Source organism: Centroberyx gerrardi, chromosome 20, assembly GCF_048128805.1.
Source record: "Centroberyx gerrardi isolate f3 chromosome 20, fCenGer3.hap1.cur.20231027, whole genome shotgun sequence".
NCBI classification, from domain to species: Eukaryota; Metazoa; Chordata; class Actinopteri; order Beryciformes; family Berycidae; genus Centroberyx; species Centroberyx gerrardi.
The window spans coordinates 16,402,702-16,421,171 of NC_136016.1; the positions used below are offsets into that span (position 1 = coordinate 16,402,702).

The 18,470-nt window shown below is 42.7% G+C and overlaps 3 protein-coding genes across 4 annotated transcripts; 1 reads left to right on the forward strand and 2 right to left on the reverse strand.

Annotated features, from left to right (window-relative positions):
- Nucleotides 1–1,247: 1,247 nt before the first annotated feature.
- prrt2 (proline-rich transmembrane protein 2) lies at nucleotides 1,248–6,991 on the reverse strand. The gene is made up of 5 exons (XM_071921626.2): nucleotides 6,772–6,991; nucleotides 5,670–5,948; nucleotides 5,129–5,433; nucleotides 4,754–4,883; nucleotides 1,248–3,564 (listed from the first exon to the last, which is right to left on the reverse strand). The coding sequence occupies exons 2-5, from the start codon at nucleotides 5,887–5,889 to the stop codon at nucleotides 3,548–3,550; spliced, it is 672 nt and encodes a 223-aa protein (XP_071777727.1). The 5' UTR covers nucleotides 5,890–5,948; nucleotides 6,772–6,991; the 3' UTR covers nucleotides 1,248–3,547.
- A 560-nt stretch (nucleotides 6,992–7,551) lies between these two features.
- Nucleotides 7,552–15,228, reverse strand: kif22 (kinesin family member 22). The gene is made up of 13 exons (XM_071921593.2): nucleotides 15,207–15,228; nucleotides 14,665–14,854; nucleotides 14,396–14,523; nucleotides 13,808–13,962; nucleotides 13,164–13,373; nucleotides 11,651–12,047; nucleotides 10,983–11,103; nucleotides 10,333–10,453; nucleotides 9,660–9,855; nucleotides 8,803–8,897; nucleotides 8,258–8,458; nucleotides 7,961–8,020; nucleotides 7,552–7,702 (listed from the first exon to the last, which is right to left on the reverse strand). Exons 2-13 carry the CDS (start codon nucleotides 14,850–14,852, stop codon nucleotides 7,673–7,675), a joined length of 1,902 nt encoding a protein of 633 aa, XP_071777694.2. The 5' UTR covers nucleotides 14,853–14,854; nucleotides 15,207–15,228; the 3' UTR covers nucleotides 7,552–7,672.
- Nucleotides 15,229–15,773: 545 nt separating this feature from the next.
- pagr1 (PAXIP1 associated glutamate-rich protein 1) lies at nucleotides 15,774–18,151 on the forward strand. Of its 2 annotated transcripts, none has more exons than XM_071921676.2 (5): nucleotides 15,774–15,909; nucleotides 16,196–16,405; nucleotides 16,511–16,844; nucleotides 16,982–17,070; nucleotides 17,763–18,151. In XM_071921676.2, exons 2-5 carry the CDS (start codon nucleotides 16,237–16,239, stop codon nucleotides 17,996–17,998), a joined length of 828 nt encoding a protein of 275 aa, XP_071777777.1. In that variant the 5' UTR covers nucleotides 15,774–15,909; nucleotides 16,196–16,236; the 3' UTR covers nucleotides 17,999–18,151. The 2 variants fall into 2 exon arrangements, with proteins under 2 accessions (XP_071777777.1, XP_071777787.1); XM_071921686.2 differs by having other exon boundaries at nucleotides 16,199–16,405.
- Nucleotides 18,152–18,470: the final 319 nt, after the last annotated feature.

The following is an 18,470-nucleotide window of genomic DNA, read 5'->3' on the forward strand; positions in this document are numbered from 1 at the left end:
CTGTGGGTTGCGGAAGGCCCCATGCAAGCAATGAATGAAGTCGATTTAATACAGAATATGGCTGTGTTCGTATTGATTCATACATTATACATATTTTTTTCTATGCCTAATATTATCCTTGGAAAGCAGGAGGATATGCACCTGTCATACACTACCAGTCAAAAGTTTGGACACACACATTTTTCATAATTTTTACTATTTTCCACATTTTAGAATAATAGTAAAAACATCAAAACTATGAAATAACACACATGTAATCATGCAGTGACCAAAAAAAGTGTTAAACAAATCAAAACTATCTTATATTTTAGATTCTTTAAAAAGTAGCCGGCTTTTGCCTTGATGGAAAGGCAAAGGCTTTGGAAAGAAATTCATACATAGGCATCAACTTCACTATTTATATTTGACTAAGAAACAAATTTCAAGCATTTAAGCATAAGCCTTTACATCAAAATGGCTTTAAGATAATGAAAAACATTACACAACACAGTGCATTCAATCAGGTGTGTCCAAACTTTTGACTGGTAGCGTATATGACATAAAATTCCTCATTTAAGACCATTCTTTCTGTTGTATGTATAATTTCCATATAACACTTTTGAGAATCCTTTGTACATTAGTTTTTCCTATGGGCTGTGCTGTGTCCAAGCAAATACACTGCTGTTGTGATTGTTGAGACTTTTGAATAATATAAATGGTATAAAATGTCACTGTTGGCTCTCCTAATGCTAAACATTGATTGCTACTGATCTGGATGTAGCCTTTAAACGTTCATTTCTGTCAGTGCGGATGCAAGAATTCACTTGAAAAGCTAAGAGAGAGAGAAACAGAGAGAGAATTTGATTTCTCTGCAGTCATCTGAGGATTTAGCGCTCATTACAACCGATCATAGTACACTTTCTTGGCTCAGAGCCTCTCTCTCCCCTCAGCGTTCTGCTCTTGCTGCTCCGTCTCCGCTCCGCTGCCTTACAACAGCAGGCACACTTCATCCCTGGAGCTTACGCACACTTACAGTATGACATGAAGAAATACATGAATACTGTACATTTTCTGCTCTCTCCTAGTAAACCGCAATACACAATCTCCCCTCAGTGGTTAAGATCACTGCATTTCTCTCACTTTTGACACTCTCATTCTCTCTCACAAACACAATCCCTTCAATCTCTGCTGTTGCTGTTATCTCCCTCCATACTGTGCTTCTCCAAATCATTACATTCAAACAGACAAATTTCATGCAATGTGTCTTTATTACGAATGTGCTTCGGAAGCATATAATATTCCTAGTGCCAGGTTATCCTTGTGATTTCGATTTGACTTCTATCATCATCATACATTAATAAAAATCCACAACATGCCAATAACCACAAAGATTATAATAGCCCATTGGTAATACAATGACTGTCAGGAGGCTAACCGACAGTTTCTCTGCCTACATTAGAATAACTACTTAATGCTAACTCATATCAACTAGAGAATCCACAATATTTAGGTTTATATCTGCAGAATACACCAACTGTTGATTACAATGAAATTTAAATGTCTAAATACTGACAGGGGGGAAAAATATCCTATTAATCAATACAGAAAATTGACTGCAGGTAGATATTGCAAATTGATGAGACTTTGAAGTCATGGCATATCTAAACATGTTTCAAAATCCAGCACAAATAAGGAGAGTTACATTTAGATTTCCCATTCTTGATGAAACCCCCGTTGTTTCGGATCACAGTGAGAATTACAGGTAGATCAAGATCAGAAATCAGGTTAGGATACACAGGGGAAATAATAAGATACCAGATTATAAAATCAGTCAGCTACCCACAGTACTGCCATCACTCTAACTATTCACACCTTTGAAATCTCACTCCCACAAACCAATTCTGAGCCAAACATAGTGTTTCACAAATAAATTACCAATAGACATCATCCTACTGTATAACAACATGGGTATTGCCACATTTGGACAAGAGCCAGATGCAGTTGATCTCTTTATATGAGTGATTTTTGTTTCACTGCTGCCATGTCTATGTCAGACTCAACAGTTTCTAGATACTTGAGTAACACTTTTTGAAGTTGTAATTAACTCAGGGTGGGACAAAATACCCCATAATCTGTCTGGTTTGAAAAACACAAGCTACCCGGCGATGCACGTCCTTGTGCCTGTGTGCCAACCTGAGGCAGCGGTGACATCCTGGCAATAAATTTGACTGCAACCACAGTGCAGAGACTATTTAATTTGTTAATCAAATAGTGATGCCCATATACACATACAACACTACCACCATCTGTCAATTGTGGCTCAGTACTTCAAGAGCATCACATTATGAAATTACTGGTTCAAAATCTTTTTTCTTTTTCCAAAATAATCTTTTACAAACATTATTATCAAAAAGGTAGGTTATAGAAGAAGTAGATTTTTTTTTTTTTTTTTTTCTGAATAGCAACTTAGCTTTACTGAAAACTCGGTCTGAATGTTTTAAATATCTAGCTATTGTGGTTTTTGTGCACATTTACCCCTCATCCTGGCTCACAGTATCTCATTAACAGTGGTCAGTGGTGTAGAGATGTCAAGTCGCAGGAGAGGACAAACACTTTGATGTTCCTTTCCACAAACGGTTTTGTGACTTTGTTGCAAGCAAAGCACATGACTTTACAAGTAAGAAACTTTCCCTCTAATTTATTTTTTTGGCACATATTTCCCCCTCGCTGTGATGACTTTGCTTTCTGTGCAAGACTTTTCATAATCCCTTTCATTTTAACACCCATAGCCGATCCTTGGTAAGCCTCTTTTTCACCCTCTTCGCCACCCATGCGCTCACTCTCAAACACAAAATGTATGGCAGGAGTCATGAGAGTCACAGGCAGGATACCCACAGTCTGAAACAAGAACATGTTGTGAAAGAAAGCATTTCTTCTCTGTGAAGGAAACGGAAGCATTTCTCCTCTGTGATTCCAATGCAACACAAATCCCCGAGCCTCTCCGTGTATCCAGGGGGGGGATTTAACGGCAAGCTGAATTTCTGATGCATCCTGCCGTCGGTGCGATGAAGGATGGACCTGGCAGACATTTTGTTGGGGCTTTGCGTGTGGCACTGAAGCTGTGAGGCAATCCTTCCTGTTTCTCTCACACAGATCTCGCACGTTCTGTAACCATCTTCCATTGGTCTCCTCCTGATTTTCTAGTCCACCTTGTCCGAGTCGGTTCTGCGGTCATGACAGTGTTCTTGAAGAGTTTGCGTCTTTCTCAAGGATCGTTCTGAGCGTGTTGAGCAGAATACGAAGGGACCAATTAGTTCGACTGTCTTACTCCCCTCTCCATCTTTAATCGGACGGACAAAACCCCTGACTCAGAGCAGCAGCATCTTGCATATTTTATTTTCTTCCATTTGCAAAAGGATTTATATAGATTACAGAAAGATAAGTAAGGACTGTATATCGGGTGTATATTTGTCACACATCCAGGTAATGACTAGGCGGTAAAGAGACGGTGGTGCAGGTGCGGGCCAGGCGGTCAGTTGCCTTATCCGGTTTCATCCTGGGATGAAACTCAGGTTTTCACATTTACTAAAAAAAGAAAAGGAAGCATATTAGTTCAGCAGCTTTATATTCTGCAACTTAATATGGACGTATACACTTACACAGACCACAGAGGACAGTTATGTAATGAGCGGAGAAAAAAAAAAAAAAAAAGGGTTGCTGAGCCCCAGAGCCCTTTAACTGTAGTTCTGTGTACAACTTCTCTTCCCGTTTGAGTAAGTTAATTAGGGCATGTCTTTGCTTAATAAGACCCAGCAGGCTGCAACTTTGTACATCCAAAAACAGACAAAGTACAGTTAAGTATCTGCTTGATCTGCAGTGAAAAAGGGAAAAAAAACATTTAACTGACTGATCCTGCCATGCACGTTTGGATATAACAGACAAAAACTAGTTCCTTTGTTTACACAAGTCACTGAAATAATCACTGATCTGTTATCAGAATCAGAATCCCTTTATTCGCCAAGTACAATAAATAGATATTTATTTATTTATTAAAGATATTTGCCTTGGTGACATTAGTGCAGGAACATAAGTCACATACTGACATATATACAAATATATACTGACAGATGGTACAAGGACAACAGGACCTCACATTTAGTGCAAGCGGACAGTGCAAGGCGTACAATAGACGGTAGACTGTTCATATCACTCTACATATACACACAAAGCAGTCTGTCACTGCATTCAGGCAGCAGGGCATGCAGTTGGTTACAGCTGTAGCTTAGAGTCCAGTGGTGCGTGAAATTGTAGTTTTGAGTTAGATGGAAATGCATGTAATAAGTTCTGATCTTTGTGGATAATCAATAGAGTTCCTAAGGCTAAAGTGCTGTAGTGTGTAAAGAGTTGTGCAGGCATTAGAACTAGGTGAAAATAAATTGGTAAAAATAATTAGGATGGACTAGACAGCGACAGTAGTGTGATTACAGTCATAGATTGTGTAAACAATGCTAGTGATGAGTAACCAGTAACAGTAGTGGGGTTGCAGTCAGTTCCCATAGTGGGGGTTTGGGGGGGAAGACCACAGATTGTTCGGGTGTTCGAGGGCAGAGTCCCAGGAGGAGACTGGATCAGTAATAGCAGGGCTTTTGCTACAAATCCTTTGCTGTCAACTCAATATTCACAAGCAAAAAGAGGAGTTCGGGGAAACGGAACAACTAAGCATGTGGGGTAAAGATGTAAGGTAAGGGTTAAAGGTCAGAGGTGGGACACTCACTGGCCAGGTTGACAATGCAGGCGATGATAATGATCGTCCCTCCCACTAGTGACACCACTGAGAGCAGCTTGGCCACACGACCCAGACGCACAGCGCCGTCCAGGTTCCCCTGCTCCAGGCTGTTCTTGGACTGGGAGAAGATCAAACCATCTGTTAGCTTGTGTTTGATCCACATATATACAGTGCAACTCTGAACATCTCTTAACAAACTCAGCAAAGACACACTTCAGAACAACAGATGGCAAAATTGTCAGTGGAAAAATGGAAACAACATTCTGAGAGATAACGTTTAACCTTTTGCTCCAAACCAAGTTTTAAAAAACAGTTTGCTAAATGTACAAAATAGACAATCTGAGGTAATGTTCCTGTGCCTACCATGATGGAGTAGACGAATCCCACAATGTTGATGGGCCAGACGGGGCAGAAGCAGGCCAGCACGGCCAGGAAGAGGTAGTCTTTAGCCTTGGTCCGGTCCAAGGGGGGGTTGGTGGCGATGCTGGAGTGGCGAGAGAGCGACGGCCTGGGGGAGAAGGCGGTGTAGCCGATGGAACTCGCCCTGCTCCCCTTGCGGGTCTTGCCGTGATGCGGGTGATGGGAGTAGGAGATGGAGTGTTGCCTTCTGGGAGGAGAGGAGATGACTGGAGAGCCGCTCTCTGCAGACGCTGGGTGGATCCCATTACCTACACATGAGGAAGGAAGGGGAACGGAAAGGATGAGTAAATGTTTGAAATACTGTAAGACAAATGAAATGTGTGTGCGGCGTCCCCGGAGCTCTTGTGTGCACACTGCACTGGAATCGAAAGTTAAATGGAGTTTGACTTGCCCTGAGCGAGCTGACCAAGCAGGCGTATGACTGCCTGTCCTGAACTGCCCCCCAAACCCATTGACGCAAATGAGGCAAAACCCGGTCACTTACTGTTCTCCAGTTTCTCGTTGATCACAATGACTAGCTCCCCTTTGGATTTGCTGCGGGGGGGTCTTGAACCGGCCTGGCTGGTGCCGTGGATGAGCTGGTCCCCTCCGATTATCGGGCACGAGACGGGGGCTTGCTCTGACAGAGAGGCTTCCTGGTCCAGCAGCGATGGCTGTTCCTCCCCAGGCCAAATGACGGGTGCCGGCATCGTGCTCAGAGCCATACCGACGGCAAAATGAGATCTCCGCTTGAGGTCCGGTCCTGTGTGTGCTGCTTGTTCACCTGGGGGCCAGACGATGGTTTAACCAGCAACGTAAACAAAGCCTGCTCGCTCCCACCTATTGTTTACACTCTGCTTCAAGCTCTTTGGAGTTTGATTCAGCTGAGTCGAGCCTCCCTGGCATCATAAGCCTCTTTATAATCCACTGTGACTTCAATCTTGATTTTTGACCACTTCTCATGCCGTGTATAATAGTAAATAAACAGGCTGTAGTTAAATGGATTTAATACACTCAGATTCCATTGCAACTCAGGCCTTTAAGATGTGCTCATAATAAAAGAATGGGTTTCAAATAACAAAAAGGTAGGCCACAATGACATGAGAAGAGTACAAAGGCATGGCAGATGGAGGCAGGTTGCTTTGAAATGATGCTTACACTGGCCAGAGTCTCTGTGCAGGTGTGTACATACCATATGCTATTATTTCATCATGTGTACACAAGCACCAAGCCTGCACAACGCGCATATGGTGGCCGGTTCTTCAGAACAGAACAATAGGAAAGGACAAACGAGCATAAGGTCCAGGACAAAGCAAGGGAAAGGGGGAAAAAAACATGGATCTGAAGAATGGGAGTGAAGGAGTGATGCTCATTAATCAGCCTACTGGTGATGTGAATTCAATACATGTCGCTAAATTGCAATGATAAGCAGAAAAAAAAACGTGCAGCTAGCAGTGGATTCTTGCATAGAAAGGAAAACACGAAGAGAGGAAATGCAATGCAAACCAATGATGGGCAATTTGGTATTCCATACATCATTGATCACTCACGCAGAGAAAAAAAAAAAAAAAAAAAAAAAAGGGTTATAAGAAAAACATGAATCTGACCTTTTTAATCCAGCGCCTGTCTCAATCCACACGGAACGTCCCTGGCTTTGGCATCATGGTCTTCTCAGGAAAAATCAGACGCGACCACCACCAAACATCTCCTGTACCCGCCGTGTGTCTGCGGGGATCAAACGGGAACCATCTGTCCCAAATCCGGCCGATTCCTTTTGTTATATTTGAAAGCTGCAGCGTGTAGGATTGGTTGGTGTAGCGCCCTGTCAAAGCGCTGTGCTGGGATGGGGAGTCTCCTAAAAGGCAGGGTGGATCAAAGGCTGGAGGGGGGGGGGGGGGGAGCGTGAAATGAATAAAGTGAAATCAAGCAGACTACGTGCTGTGGGAGAGAAGGGGGGGGAGGGATGGACGGGAACAGCGTTGCATTACAGCATCATCCTATTCTCTTCCCAAAAACAGGTGCTGACGGTAAGTACCTGGCCTTGGAAAAACACCGTGGCAACATCACGGCAAAGTCAATGTCGAAGGTGTCCCGTCTCCACCTTGCGATGACAGGGTTTTATAATTAGCCCAATTAGATCAGGCCTGCAATATGCAACGACCATCCCCACTCATAGCGATTTATTGATCTCCAAGGGACGGTTCTGAGTAGTCACTTGGCCCATATTGAGTGACCATCACATTTATTGCTCATTATGAAATAAAACACAAAACAATGACTGAGCGCAAGACATGTTTATTAAAAAGCAATACTGCACCATCAAGTGGAATAAAGCAGTAACTACAAAAACATCGCAAAAACAAAAGCAAGGATAATTAATTAAAAAAAACAAAAAATAAAATAAATGACAATAAAAGCTTTAAGACAAGATAAAGACTTATATACATTAGAAACTTGCACACAGTCATGATTTATGTAAAACTGTGGAAAACGGAAAGAAAAGAAAAATCACTTCCCCATGGCACTCAGAATGTTTGTCTGAAAAGAAAGGAAAAAATTAATCAACATTAGCTTTCAATAACAGCAGCAAGAGCATCAATGGAGCACAAAAACATGGTAGCCCACTGAAACTACTTTCCCATTTGAACTTATAAGCATCTTCGTAATGAAACATTTTTTTTTAGAAAGGACTTTTTACTTAACAAAAAAAAAAAAAAAAAAAAAAAAAAAAAGCAGACATTTTGTTTAGAACATTTGTTGATAGATAACTATTTCCATTTAGTCACACTGGCTTACCATCATAAAGGAAGAAAACCTTTTTTCTGTCATACCCTCAATTCTAATCAGATCCTCCACCTGGAAAATAACAGAAAAACATCACATTTGAGTGAGTCACATCTCGACCAAATTAATGGAAATTAAACCTTCTACACCTATCAAACAAGAAAAATCACAAAACCATGAAATTCAGCAGATATTTTTGGAGGGCGAGTTGCATGAGAAACAAGGGCTGGAGAGTCTAGATAAAAACAGGCTGATATAAAGTAAACCCTAAAGGAGAAGTCCAGCGAGCCTTGCGTTTTCTCCACCAACCTTTGTGAAATGACCATGGATCTCCCTCCAGCCCAGGATGAGTTTGGCCTTCTTGTCGCCGATCTGCTGCAGGCCTTTCAGCTCCTTGAGGGAGCCTGTGTTGAGAACCTGCAGGATCTTCTGCCTGGACAGCTCCAGCACCGACGTGTCGAGCTGCGACTCCCAGCCATTCGCCTTCATGTTCTCTTTGCCGTCTGGCTCCTGGGAGAGAAACGAGATGTGCATTATGAGCTTATTTTACTACTACTACTTGGTTTAGCTAAAAGGTAACATTTTGACCAGATTTAGACCCAAAAAGGACATTCTACACAGATCTAGAAGATCAAGATGAAAATCACCGTTTCTGAATGATTCACTCAATTTCTTGCCACACACTGATCTTAAAGGAGGCAACTTTGGCCTAATTAATTCGAGAGATCTTGCAGTGTGCGTTGAGTCTAAAAAAAACAAAACATGGTTAAGATATTCCACTACATCAGCTCGTATCTGATGCTCACACTTCTGCAAAGTGTCAAGCTAAGCACACACACAGCTTGGCTGCTGACCTCAAACTGGTCTGAAAGCTTCTTCTCCTTCTTCTTGACGCAGACAGATTGTTTTTTGACAACTGTAAGTTGCTGAAGAGGCTGGAGCTGGGATACTGATGGGAGGAAAAAAATAAAAACACATACACTTAATTTCAAATTCATGTAATGCTACAGAAAAGAATGTGCAGGTGAATTAAACATGCTGACTGGGCATAAAGCCACAAATTAAAATATGAACAGTTTTTGCAGTGAAATATATACATTTCTGCTGGGTGGAAAAACAAAACAGCATCATTTCAAAGCCAAATGCATGACACAATACAAGTACCAAAAAAAGCTCTCCAGCCCATTCCGAAAGCTGCTGAGGGATGCAAAAATAATTCCTCCTCATCGTCATTTGATATGTTTTCTGTCTCCTATATTGTAGACTGAGCTCTTGTATCAGATTGCAGCTCATCAATAGTGCCAGTGATTCAACATGATGGAATTAATCGGTGACCATCACAGTCTTATAGGGGGATGTGGACAGTAGAGAGATAAACATTTTCTGCCAGGGTCATTTCTTTACATAGCACTTCTATTTTTGTACAATGACATTTTAAGGACAGAACTATTTATTACGCCTACTGTCTGGGTATTCTGCCTCTGACCTTTACCATCATTCTAATTTGGTCTTGAGTTTTCAGCTAAATTCCTAAAGTTAAAAATGTCAAAATGTAATTTCATGGATGTGAACAGGACAACAGGAAAAAAAAGCAAGAAAAAAGGAAATATCTCTTGGAAAGTAAAGTGGAGAGTTTTTGCCCATCAAAAAAGGAAGAAAATTCTGGAATTACCAAAAGAAAAAAATCCCATCACTGTAATTTCTAACTGACCCTGTAGGGGTTGGACCACAGCCTGCTGCTTTTTGGGTTTAATGGTGGTGGACTGCTTCCTTTGCAGAGGAGCCAGGTTACTCCTGAAGAGGGACTCTTGGCTGGAACTGGACGTCTCTCCCCTCAAATCTTCACCTGCCAGCTGATTCAATAGCATGGCCTTGCTCTCAAACTCTCTCTGCTTCTGTTTGAGCTCCTGCAAAGAAAGTTTGGCGAGAGTTGGCCATCAAACATTCATGGAGAAGAGTTGAAGAGGGTGTGAACTATCAAGGAGACTAGCTGACAAGTCCTGTACATTTCAACGTGCCATCATAAATTAAAGCTGCGGTGTTGAAAGTATTCCCTCCCCCCAGAGTAACAAACATCCATATGATATATAAAAGATTTGATAGTATCAGTGTCGGTACAACTGAGACAAGATAAACAGATGGGAGAGACAGATAGACCCTTGCTGTGGGAGTATGGGAGATACCAAAAGGAATGGATTATGGGACAATTTGAGATTGGTTATAACTACACTAATTTGTTTTCCGAACTTAAATACAGCAGCTTTACTCAAATCTCCACAGCTGTTATATTTGCATTCAAATTACACCAAGTTGATCTCCGTTTGTCATCCGTTGCAGTCACTACTTTGAAACAATCACGTTCAGGTGTATGTGTGTGTCTTCACCTGAATCTCCTTGCGAGACTGAGCCACATGTTTCAGCATATTGAGTCTATCTTTCCCCTGGCCGTCCATCATCAGCTTCTCCAGAGCTATTAGCCTGTCCATCACTGACAGCTCTGACGGACTGAGACACACACACACACACACACACACACACACACACGATCAACAGAAGAGAAAAGGGGGTAAACAACAGAGAGGGAAGTGGGGTGACAGTACGGTCAGTGGGGAAGAATCAGAATGCGAGGCTTTGAAATGCATTATGGGGCAAAGGTCAACCAGTCTGAAACAATACATGTTGGCAAGTAGAATATCAGACTAGCAGACAGCCAAAGCGCCTGACAACAGACAGCTAGAAAGCACTACATGTCTCTATCCCAATGAGATACCAGTAGGCACAACAGCTTTAGCCAATGGCAGTGTTGCAGGGAGAGACTTGCTTTAAGCACCAGCTACCAAATCCTGGCCTACCGCTCTGAGGCCACGACCTGTTTAAGATGCTGTTATAAGGATGGAGCAGAGAAAAAGGAATTTGGATGCAAAGAAAATACATTTGTATCTGCCTAAAGCTACCACATCAAATGTCACAGTTTATACTCTGATTAACCAGACGGCTAAGAAATGAGTCACGCAGTCTGTGTGTGATCTCCAACCTGTGTGGGAGTGCTGGGGGCGAGGGGGCCTCCCGCGCTGTTTTCTTCTCGTCTTTCTGCCTCTTTTTCTGGGGCTCGGCAGCAGAGCCCCCCGCCTCGTGGTCCTCTCTGGCCCGCTTCACTGGAGAAAGGCGGCAGAGGGGAAATTAACAGCTTAGTATTCAGTGCACTCAAGCAACAGTACTTGTGGGGTTCTCTCTAGAGCGTAAGGCTATTCAGATGAAAATGGCACAGCATCAGTCAAGGCTGCATTGCAGTGCTTGAATAAAAGCCAAAGGCAGAACAGTAAAAATCTAACCCATCAGAGACGCAATCAAGACGACGCCAAAAGAAAATTAATAGAAGCAGCAAAACAAGAGTCTTCATTAGATATTAAAGGAAGCTGTATCTCAAAAAACTGACAGTCTGAACAAATTTAAAAAAGACACCCTGCCTCTGGAAGCACCTGTGCCCCATTGGCCTTGGATCAAATTCTGCCAGTGTTTCGTCTTCTATGTCTCCCCTACTACGTTTCCCTCTCTACTTTCCAGCTATCTGTAAAAAAAAAAAAAAAAAAAAAGTGAGTGGATTTCCCTCACACCTTCAAAATAAGTGAATAAAACATCCCTGAACCAAGTTTGATGCAGTTCCTCACCCTGCATCCCAACACAAGCACCTCTCTGACTCACCTTGCAGCACAGGTACCGTCACCGTTTCGCGAACGAAGGGCTTGTTCACGATAAGCTTGGACTTGGCGGCAAAGTTGAGCGCACTGAAGGTGTCGAAGTAGTACTGGTACTCGGGCGCGATGTTGGCGATCATGACAGAGTGCGCCGAGCCGCCCAAAGAGTCCTGCAGCAGCCGCGTCAGCTTACTGTCTCTGTATGGCACGCGGCCACCAGTGCCGGCGTTGAGCGAGTCAACCACTTTGCTGAGGGTGAAGAGGGACAGGTTGATGGCACCGCTTTCCTTCAGACGGATGCCCTGGTTGCCTGTGCGCCGGTTGTCCTCGGACCCGGCCAGATCCACCAGGTACAGCTTACCCGTCTGCTGGCGGTGGGGCAGGGAGCGCTGGGTCCGCACCACCTGGGCAGAGAGGGGGGTCGGTGGAGGGGGAGAGTGTTGGAGTGTGAATTTGGAGGTGGTCAGGCAGGCATAATGGGAGTGTATGAGATAAAGTTTAGATCATGAGAAGGTTCAGATGTGAGTGGAGGGACACCAACAGAGGTCAGACAGAAGAGAAAAGTGGGGGAGGTCAGGAGAGTTGAAGAGGGTGATGGAAGGTTAGAACAGGTCAAGAGATAGAGTGGGAGAGACAGAAAAATATATTTAGGGTTACAGGGACAGAAAAAGGATGGAGAAGCAGATGGACCACATAAAAAGGTATGAGATAGAACAGTAGGCAATAATATGATCCTTACAAAGAGGGAGAAAACATATTGCATAAAGCACACAGAGAAAGGTTACAAATTCAGGGTGAATGGAGAAAGGTGAACAAGGAACCCATTATCGCCAACAACCATAAATATAGAAAGCTTTATAAAAAAAAACGCTGATGTATTTTCCGTGGGGCCTGTGAGCTTTCCTGATCCATTTCATGATACTTTAATGTTTGATGTGTTTAACAGAACCGTAAAATTGCTTTGTATCATGAGAGAAAGTGATGAGTCATAACCCAACTTAAAAAAAAAAAAGTAATCTTCAGGGTATTTAATGTATAGAAAGCAGAATCCAGAAAATTTGTGTAGGAAAAGACCTCTAAACTGTGATACATGCATGTTTTAGGTTTATGATAAACTGTCCTATATTCAGTTTTTAGTGACGCAGATTAGGAATGAGAACCGCGTAAGAAAGTATTAAGACAGACAGTAGACACTAGTTTGTATCTCTCCAAAAGTTATCCCAAAAGCCCAGCAGCAGCCAGTAGGAAGAGTTGCAGAGAGCCTTGTTTTCAGCACCAGCTACCAAATCCTGGCCTACTGCACCAAGGCCACGACCTGTTTAAGATGCTGTCAGCCTACCATAACAAGTATAACATAGTTCAAACAGCAATTTAGGTAATCCAACTATCCATGCACAAAACAGGCCAGTTCAATCTTTAGTTACATGTTATTTGACACAAAAAAGTACAACTTAAGAGTACTTGGACAACAAAACACACAAATTCTCCATTCACAGAGCTAATCAGACAACGCATCAAACCTTGATGAGGAGGATGGCATGGCTGCGACTGGAGCGCTGGTTTAGCTTGGTGGAGGCAGTGGTGCGGTTGAGGCTGGCAGGGACAAAGTGTCTGTCGAATTCTGAGAAGGAGGAGAGCGGTGTGTGCGTGAGGCCCGGGATAAGAATGTTCTTGTCCTTGTTTTCTCGGATGGGCAGGTCCTGGGAGCCGGGCGACAGGAGATCTAGCACCTGCAAGTGGGAAAGAGGGAGTGAATGATTGACAGCACAACATCTGCCAAGGACGCAGACATCTTTGTGTTTTAGGCATGGTTAATTCCACTTAGTACAGTGCAGTGAAATGGAAGTTAGTTGCAGACACTAGACAAAGCTGCTCAATTTTGTCTGCGTGGTAACAAGTTTGTGATTTGGAAATTGCTGTGACAAATACTGCAATTTCCCCTCAATTAGCTGTTTGGGCCTAGTTGTTTGGTCAACTCATATAGAGGTACCCATGCTAAAAGGTGAAAATGTTATACTAAAGTGAAATGTTGCTTTAAGCAGGTGAATAACCATAGCTAGAAGGCATGAAAGCACAGGCCCAAATGTGAATACCAGGTTCACTAGACTGGCCAAGTTCATATCTTGGCTCACACTACACTGTGGCTACAGCCAACCAATCGTACCTTCTCATTGTAGATCTCCAGATAAGACATGCCAGTGCTGTAGTCCCATCCATCATCCTCCTTCTCCTTAGCCTTGACCAGGGTGAAGACCTCATGAACGGCCCGTGGGATCACGCCTGGCTGCTCTGGACCGCCCAACATGGTGTGGGTCTTACCTATGGAGGAGGACAGGAATAGACAGCAAAAAGAATTCAACTTAGGACATGGGGCCACTTGTGTAAAAAGTACCCAACATTAAACACCACATTGCCGAAACCAGTAGAAAATAATCTGAGGCCACAAGTAGTAGTTGAGGAGAACCCCCCCCACCCCAAAAAAAACAACACATCTTTATTTAAAATAGCTTTAAATGCAAAATATTTAATTGTAGTACTGTTCTGCACATATGCCCATCTACAGGCGCTTTGTCAAACATGATTCATGGCACATATTAGTACAGTTAATAAAACCATTTACTGGAAATTAGAGTGAAATTGGGAAAAGTTGAGCAAAAGATGTGCTTTTGTGTTTGCCTCCGCATAGATAATAGTTAATAACTGAGTAAACAAGATATGGCATGTGGGCAAAAGAAATATTGCTTTAACATACCAGCTCCTGTGGGCCCATAGGCGAAGACACTGGCATTCTGTCCACTCAGTATGTGGGGTAGAATGGGCTTCACTGATGAGAGGAAAACCTCTTGCTGTGTTGTTTGCTCACCGTGGAAAACATCAAAACTGAAACATCCATAGCATTCTAGGATTAACTGGTAGACAATAAAGGAAGCATGAAAGCAACTACCAATTCAAGCTCAGCATAAAATAAAATAAAAAATAAATAAGTAAATGAGAAGATGTAGTTAAGCTGAAGACACTGACTGGTATTTGACGGTTTCTGTGGCATTCCTCCAGTTGATTATCTCCAGGTTCTGGGAGTCCAGACCTCTGACACAGGTTCCCTCGCCCTTCTCGTCTTGCTTGTCCATGTAGGGTCTTAGACGAACTGCTACCCGAACCCTGGACGTCTTCTTGCTGCCTCCCTCTGCTGCCGTCACACGCTGAGCCATGTCTGTGAATTCAAAAGCAAATGGGTGTCTCTGGACGGTAATTGAGAAACGATCTTATTTAGCCAAACATAGGCCTACACGGGTGGTTCCCCTAATAAAAAATGTCAATTTTACAGTGTACATCACACTCCAACTTAAATATCCAATAACCGCCGCTAAGGTCGTCTCCAAACAACCAATACTAAGTTCGTTAACTATCCTGGCTGTTATTAGCAAACTATCACTAGATTAGCTATTGCTTGCTAATAGAAAGCTAACTATGTTAACGTTAACCCTCGCTTCCGAATTTAACGTTACTATGCCAGCTCACCAGTTATCGAGAAATGTGTTAGCAAATGTTTCAGTTGAACTTACCGGTATTATTAAAGTATTCTTAATAGAAATACTTGTCCGTTGCCCTATATAGATTATTCTCCAACTTTTCTCGTTAACAACATCGCGAATGCTGTTTTTTAACAATGGCGGTGGGGCCTTCACTGAAAACTTTTTTAAATGAGGAGCGCTGGAAACGGAAACAAGAATTAACCAATCAGGACTCACTCAAACGCTGGCGCCTATTTGACGTCCAATGTTTATACTTCCTCCTTTAAAAAAACAAACAAACTGTACTCATACATTAAAAATACATCTAAATACTATATAAACACATATTATATATTTTAATAAATCTAAAGTAAGCAATTAATGAGAATAGTAAAGAAAATACTGTTTAATCCCCGCCCAACATCCGGTTTACATTGTCCTGCGTCCGCTTGAGTGCTGCACAGGAAGTCATGCCAAACACAGACTCCTATAACAAGCAAGTTGACTACAGCTCGTCTGTCGCGCCGTCGTTTGACTATCCACATGATGGATAATCGGTGGAAGCACATATTCCAGCAATCCGGGCAGATCGCCACACAGTTCTTCAGTCCAAAATGGCGCTATGTTTACGTCTGTGTGTTCTTTGATTATTCATAGCAAGTCTCATGGAGAGTTTTGGTGATTTTATTCAGTGGGGAAGATAATCTGACATTACATTTACAACAACACTGATCTACGATAAACTGGACACTCGGTAAATCTAACTTTAGACACTAGTGTTTACTGCAATTTGCTGTTTAGAGATAGCTAACGGTTAGGCCTAACGTTACTTAAGCTAGTTAAGTTAAATACATTTTATTACGTGGCTATGCTGACTTCTTATTACTCAACTAATGACTAGGCTTTTCTTTAACACTGAGATAAAGCTAGTAGCTCACGAATTGCAACATTCACAACTGAAATTACCCTTGGCTAGCTTTCTGACAGAGTATTCTCATGTACTTTCAGTGTTGTACTAAGTTGCATTTTCTTCTATTCAGCAGACTTGTGGCTATAAACTTAGCCAACAGCAGTAGGAAGGATGCAGGCTGAGGCCGCAGACTCTTCGCTGAGGGAGGGGATAGAGGCGCTGGGTGTGAGGGACACAGAGAAAACTGTCACAGGGAAAGAGGAGGATGGCAATAAACAGCAACAGGACACTGAAATGGCAGCTGCAACAGACGAGGACACAACATCCAAGGATGCAAAAGGTAATAACAACAGAACTCACTCCACTAATCCTTTCTTAGTCCCATCATTCCTATTGCTGCCAGTCAAAAGCTTTAGTTAATAAACTGACTTTGCCACTTTCTCAGATGGGGACAGAGATGCAATGGAAGGAGAGGAGCACGAGGAGGACACTCGAGCAGACACAGTGATGGATGGTGGAGAAGGAAAGCAGGCGGTGGAAGAGGACGGGGAATGGGAGCTTGCGTACAGCGACGAGGAAATGGAGGAGCCCAAAATGTGGATGCCGCCGCCTGCTGAGATCAAAAGACTCTATGAGCTCCTTGCTAAAGGAGAGATGCTGGAACTGAACTTTGTGCCCCTTCCTCGGAGGCCCCCCACGCCCGAGCGGACCCCCTCACCTGAAAGAGACGACGAGGAAGAGGCGGCGAAAGAAAGGGAGAGGGAGGAGAGAGAACGCAAGTGAGTATTGATGCTTTGTTGCTGAAGACTTTTTCTCAATCATTTCACTTCAGAAGTAAGCATTTTGAGGTTGTGTACTGGTAGTGGATCTAACATGGTTCTTGAAATTGATTGATTTTTTCATTTTTTTTCCCCAGGCCTCCGACTCCAACAGAGTTTGACTTTGATGAGGAGCAAATGCAAGCCACTCCGAAAAACGCCTTTATCAACAGGCGCAGAACACCAGGTATGACAGGCAGAAACCCCTGGGAAGTGACAGTTTTCAGATTTGATGACACTTATCAGAATCAGAATCAGATTTGTTTTCGCCAGGTTAATTTTCACATACTGGGAATTTGACTTGGTGAGGTTGGTGCAGTGCAATTTACAACGTCAGAGACAAAGTAGAAAGAAGTTCTTGCAACCCATCAGCTAATAACTTCTGGGCATTGTGTTCACTTAGCCCTTCACCATTGGGTTTCATGATCATATCAAGTAGTAGTAACTAGTAAAAGTGATGGGTTGGTGGTAGGGCTGCACAGTTAATCGAAAAAAAAATCAAAAATCGCAATTTGAACTACTTACATTTCCAAATCGGAAGAGGCTGCCATCATATATCAGAGTGGTAGCTGCTTAAAATCGACTCCTAAACGTGGTATTCTGGTGCTGAGCCCAATGTCTGGCCTATATATTAAATAGCACATTATTTTAAAAAAAAACTGTATTCAGTTGTATTCAAACACAGCAAATATTAAGCAACAACATATCCATTTGTTTTTATTAAAAATGTTTGCCAAAAAATCTAAAATATAGAAAAGTCTGTGTCAGTTTACTGTGTATATTTAGAAAAATAATCACAATATGATTATTTGTCAATATTGTGCAGCACCAGTTGTTGGTTATTGTGAAATCACGTTGATGTATTTCCTTCTGTTCCAGGATCTTCAGCCCGGTCCTCTGTGAAAAGGGAAGCCCGGCTGGACAAGGTGCTGTCAGACATGAAGCGCCACCGGAAGATCGAGGAGCACATCATGCGTACGGGGCGAGATCTCTTCAAGAGCGAGAAGAAGCTGGAGGAGGCGCTGTCTCCCAACAGCCAGAAAGAGCGGGAGAAGGAGAGGGAGCGGGACAGCAACCCCAACACCATCTTCTCCCCGAGACAGAGGAGATACTGAAGTAGAAAAGAGAAATGAGGACTTTGCGCAGAGGGAACTAAGGCCAAGAGCGTTCTGAGGCTCTTTCTCAAAACTTGAATTTTATATGTAAATTGACTTTTGTATGTTTTCTATGTGTGTTTTGTATGATGGTAATAAACATTTTAACCCTGATGAATGTGGTTAACTGATTTGATGTATTCAAACAGTGTGTAGGGCTGAAAACTGCACATGCCCCTGCTGGTCCACAGTGTCTCCTGATTCTTTCATATTTCCAGAATGAAGAGTGGAACTCCCTTTTTTAAAACCGCTCATTAAAAGCTCTTTATTTCAGCTGAAAGCCACTTCATAGTATGCAATAACCAGAGTATCACTTGGGGTTGAGATCAGTTCACTTATTCAGGAAGCTGATCTTCTTCCAAATGATGTTGCAGTTACTGAAGATTTAAAATTACTGTGTGGAGTCATGGCTTCTTACTCCCTCTAGTGGTTC

What these genes read in the sequence shown, in the direction of transcription:
- kif22 (XM_071921593.2), bottom strand. Translation starts at nt 14,852, where the DNA reads ATGGCTCAGCGTGTGACGGCAGCAGAGGGAGGCAGCAAGAAGACGTCC. An exon ending in GACGGTACCTGTGCTGCAAG is followed by an intron (nt 11,104 to 11,650) that starts GTGAGTCAGAGA and finishes GCCTTTCTCCAG; the next exon opens with TGAAGCGGGCCAGAGAGGAC. An exon ending in AGTCTCGCAAGGAGATTCAG is followed by an intron (nt 9,856 to 10,332) that starts GTGAAGACACAC and finishes CTTTCTTTGCAG; the next exon opens with GAGCTCAAACAGAAGCAGAG.
- prrt2 (XM_071921626.2), bottom strand. Translation starts at nt 5,889, where the DNA reads ATGGCTCTGAGCACGATGCCGGCACCCGTCATTTGGCCTGGGGAGGAA. An exon ending in CAACGAGAAACTGGAGAACA is followed by an intron (nt 5,434 to 5,669) that starts GTAAGTGACCGG and finishes CCTCATGTGTAG; the next exon opens with GTAATGGGATCCACCCAGCG. An exon ending in GATTCGTCTACTCCATCATG is followed by an intron (nt 4,884 to 5,128) that starts GTAGGCACAGGA and finishes ATCTTCTCCCAG; the next exon opens with TCCAAGAACAGCCTGGAGCA.
- pagr1 (XM_071921676.2), top strand. Translation starts at nt 16,237, where the DNA reads ATGCAGGCTGAGGCCGCAGACTCTTCGCTGAGGGAGGGGATAGAGGCG. An exon ending in AGGGAGGAGAGAGAACGCAA is followed by an intron (nt 16,845 to 16,981) that starts GTGAGTATTGAT and finishes TTTTTTCCCCAG; the next exon opens with GCCTCCGACTCCAACAGAGT. An exon ending in CAACAGGCGCAGAACACCAG is followed by an intron (nt 17,071 to 17,762) that starts GTATGACAGGCA and finishes CTTCTGTTCCAG; the next exon opens with GATCTTCAGCCCGGTCCTCT.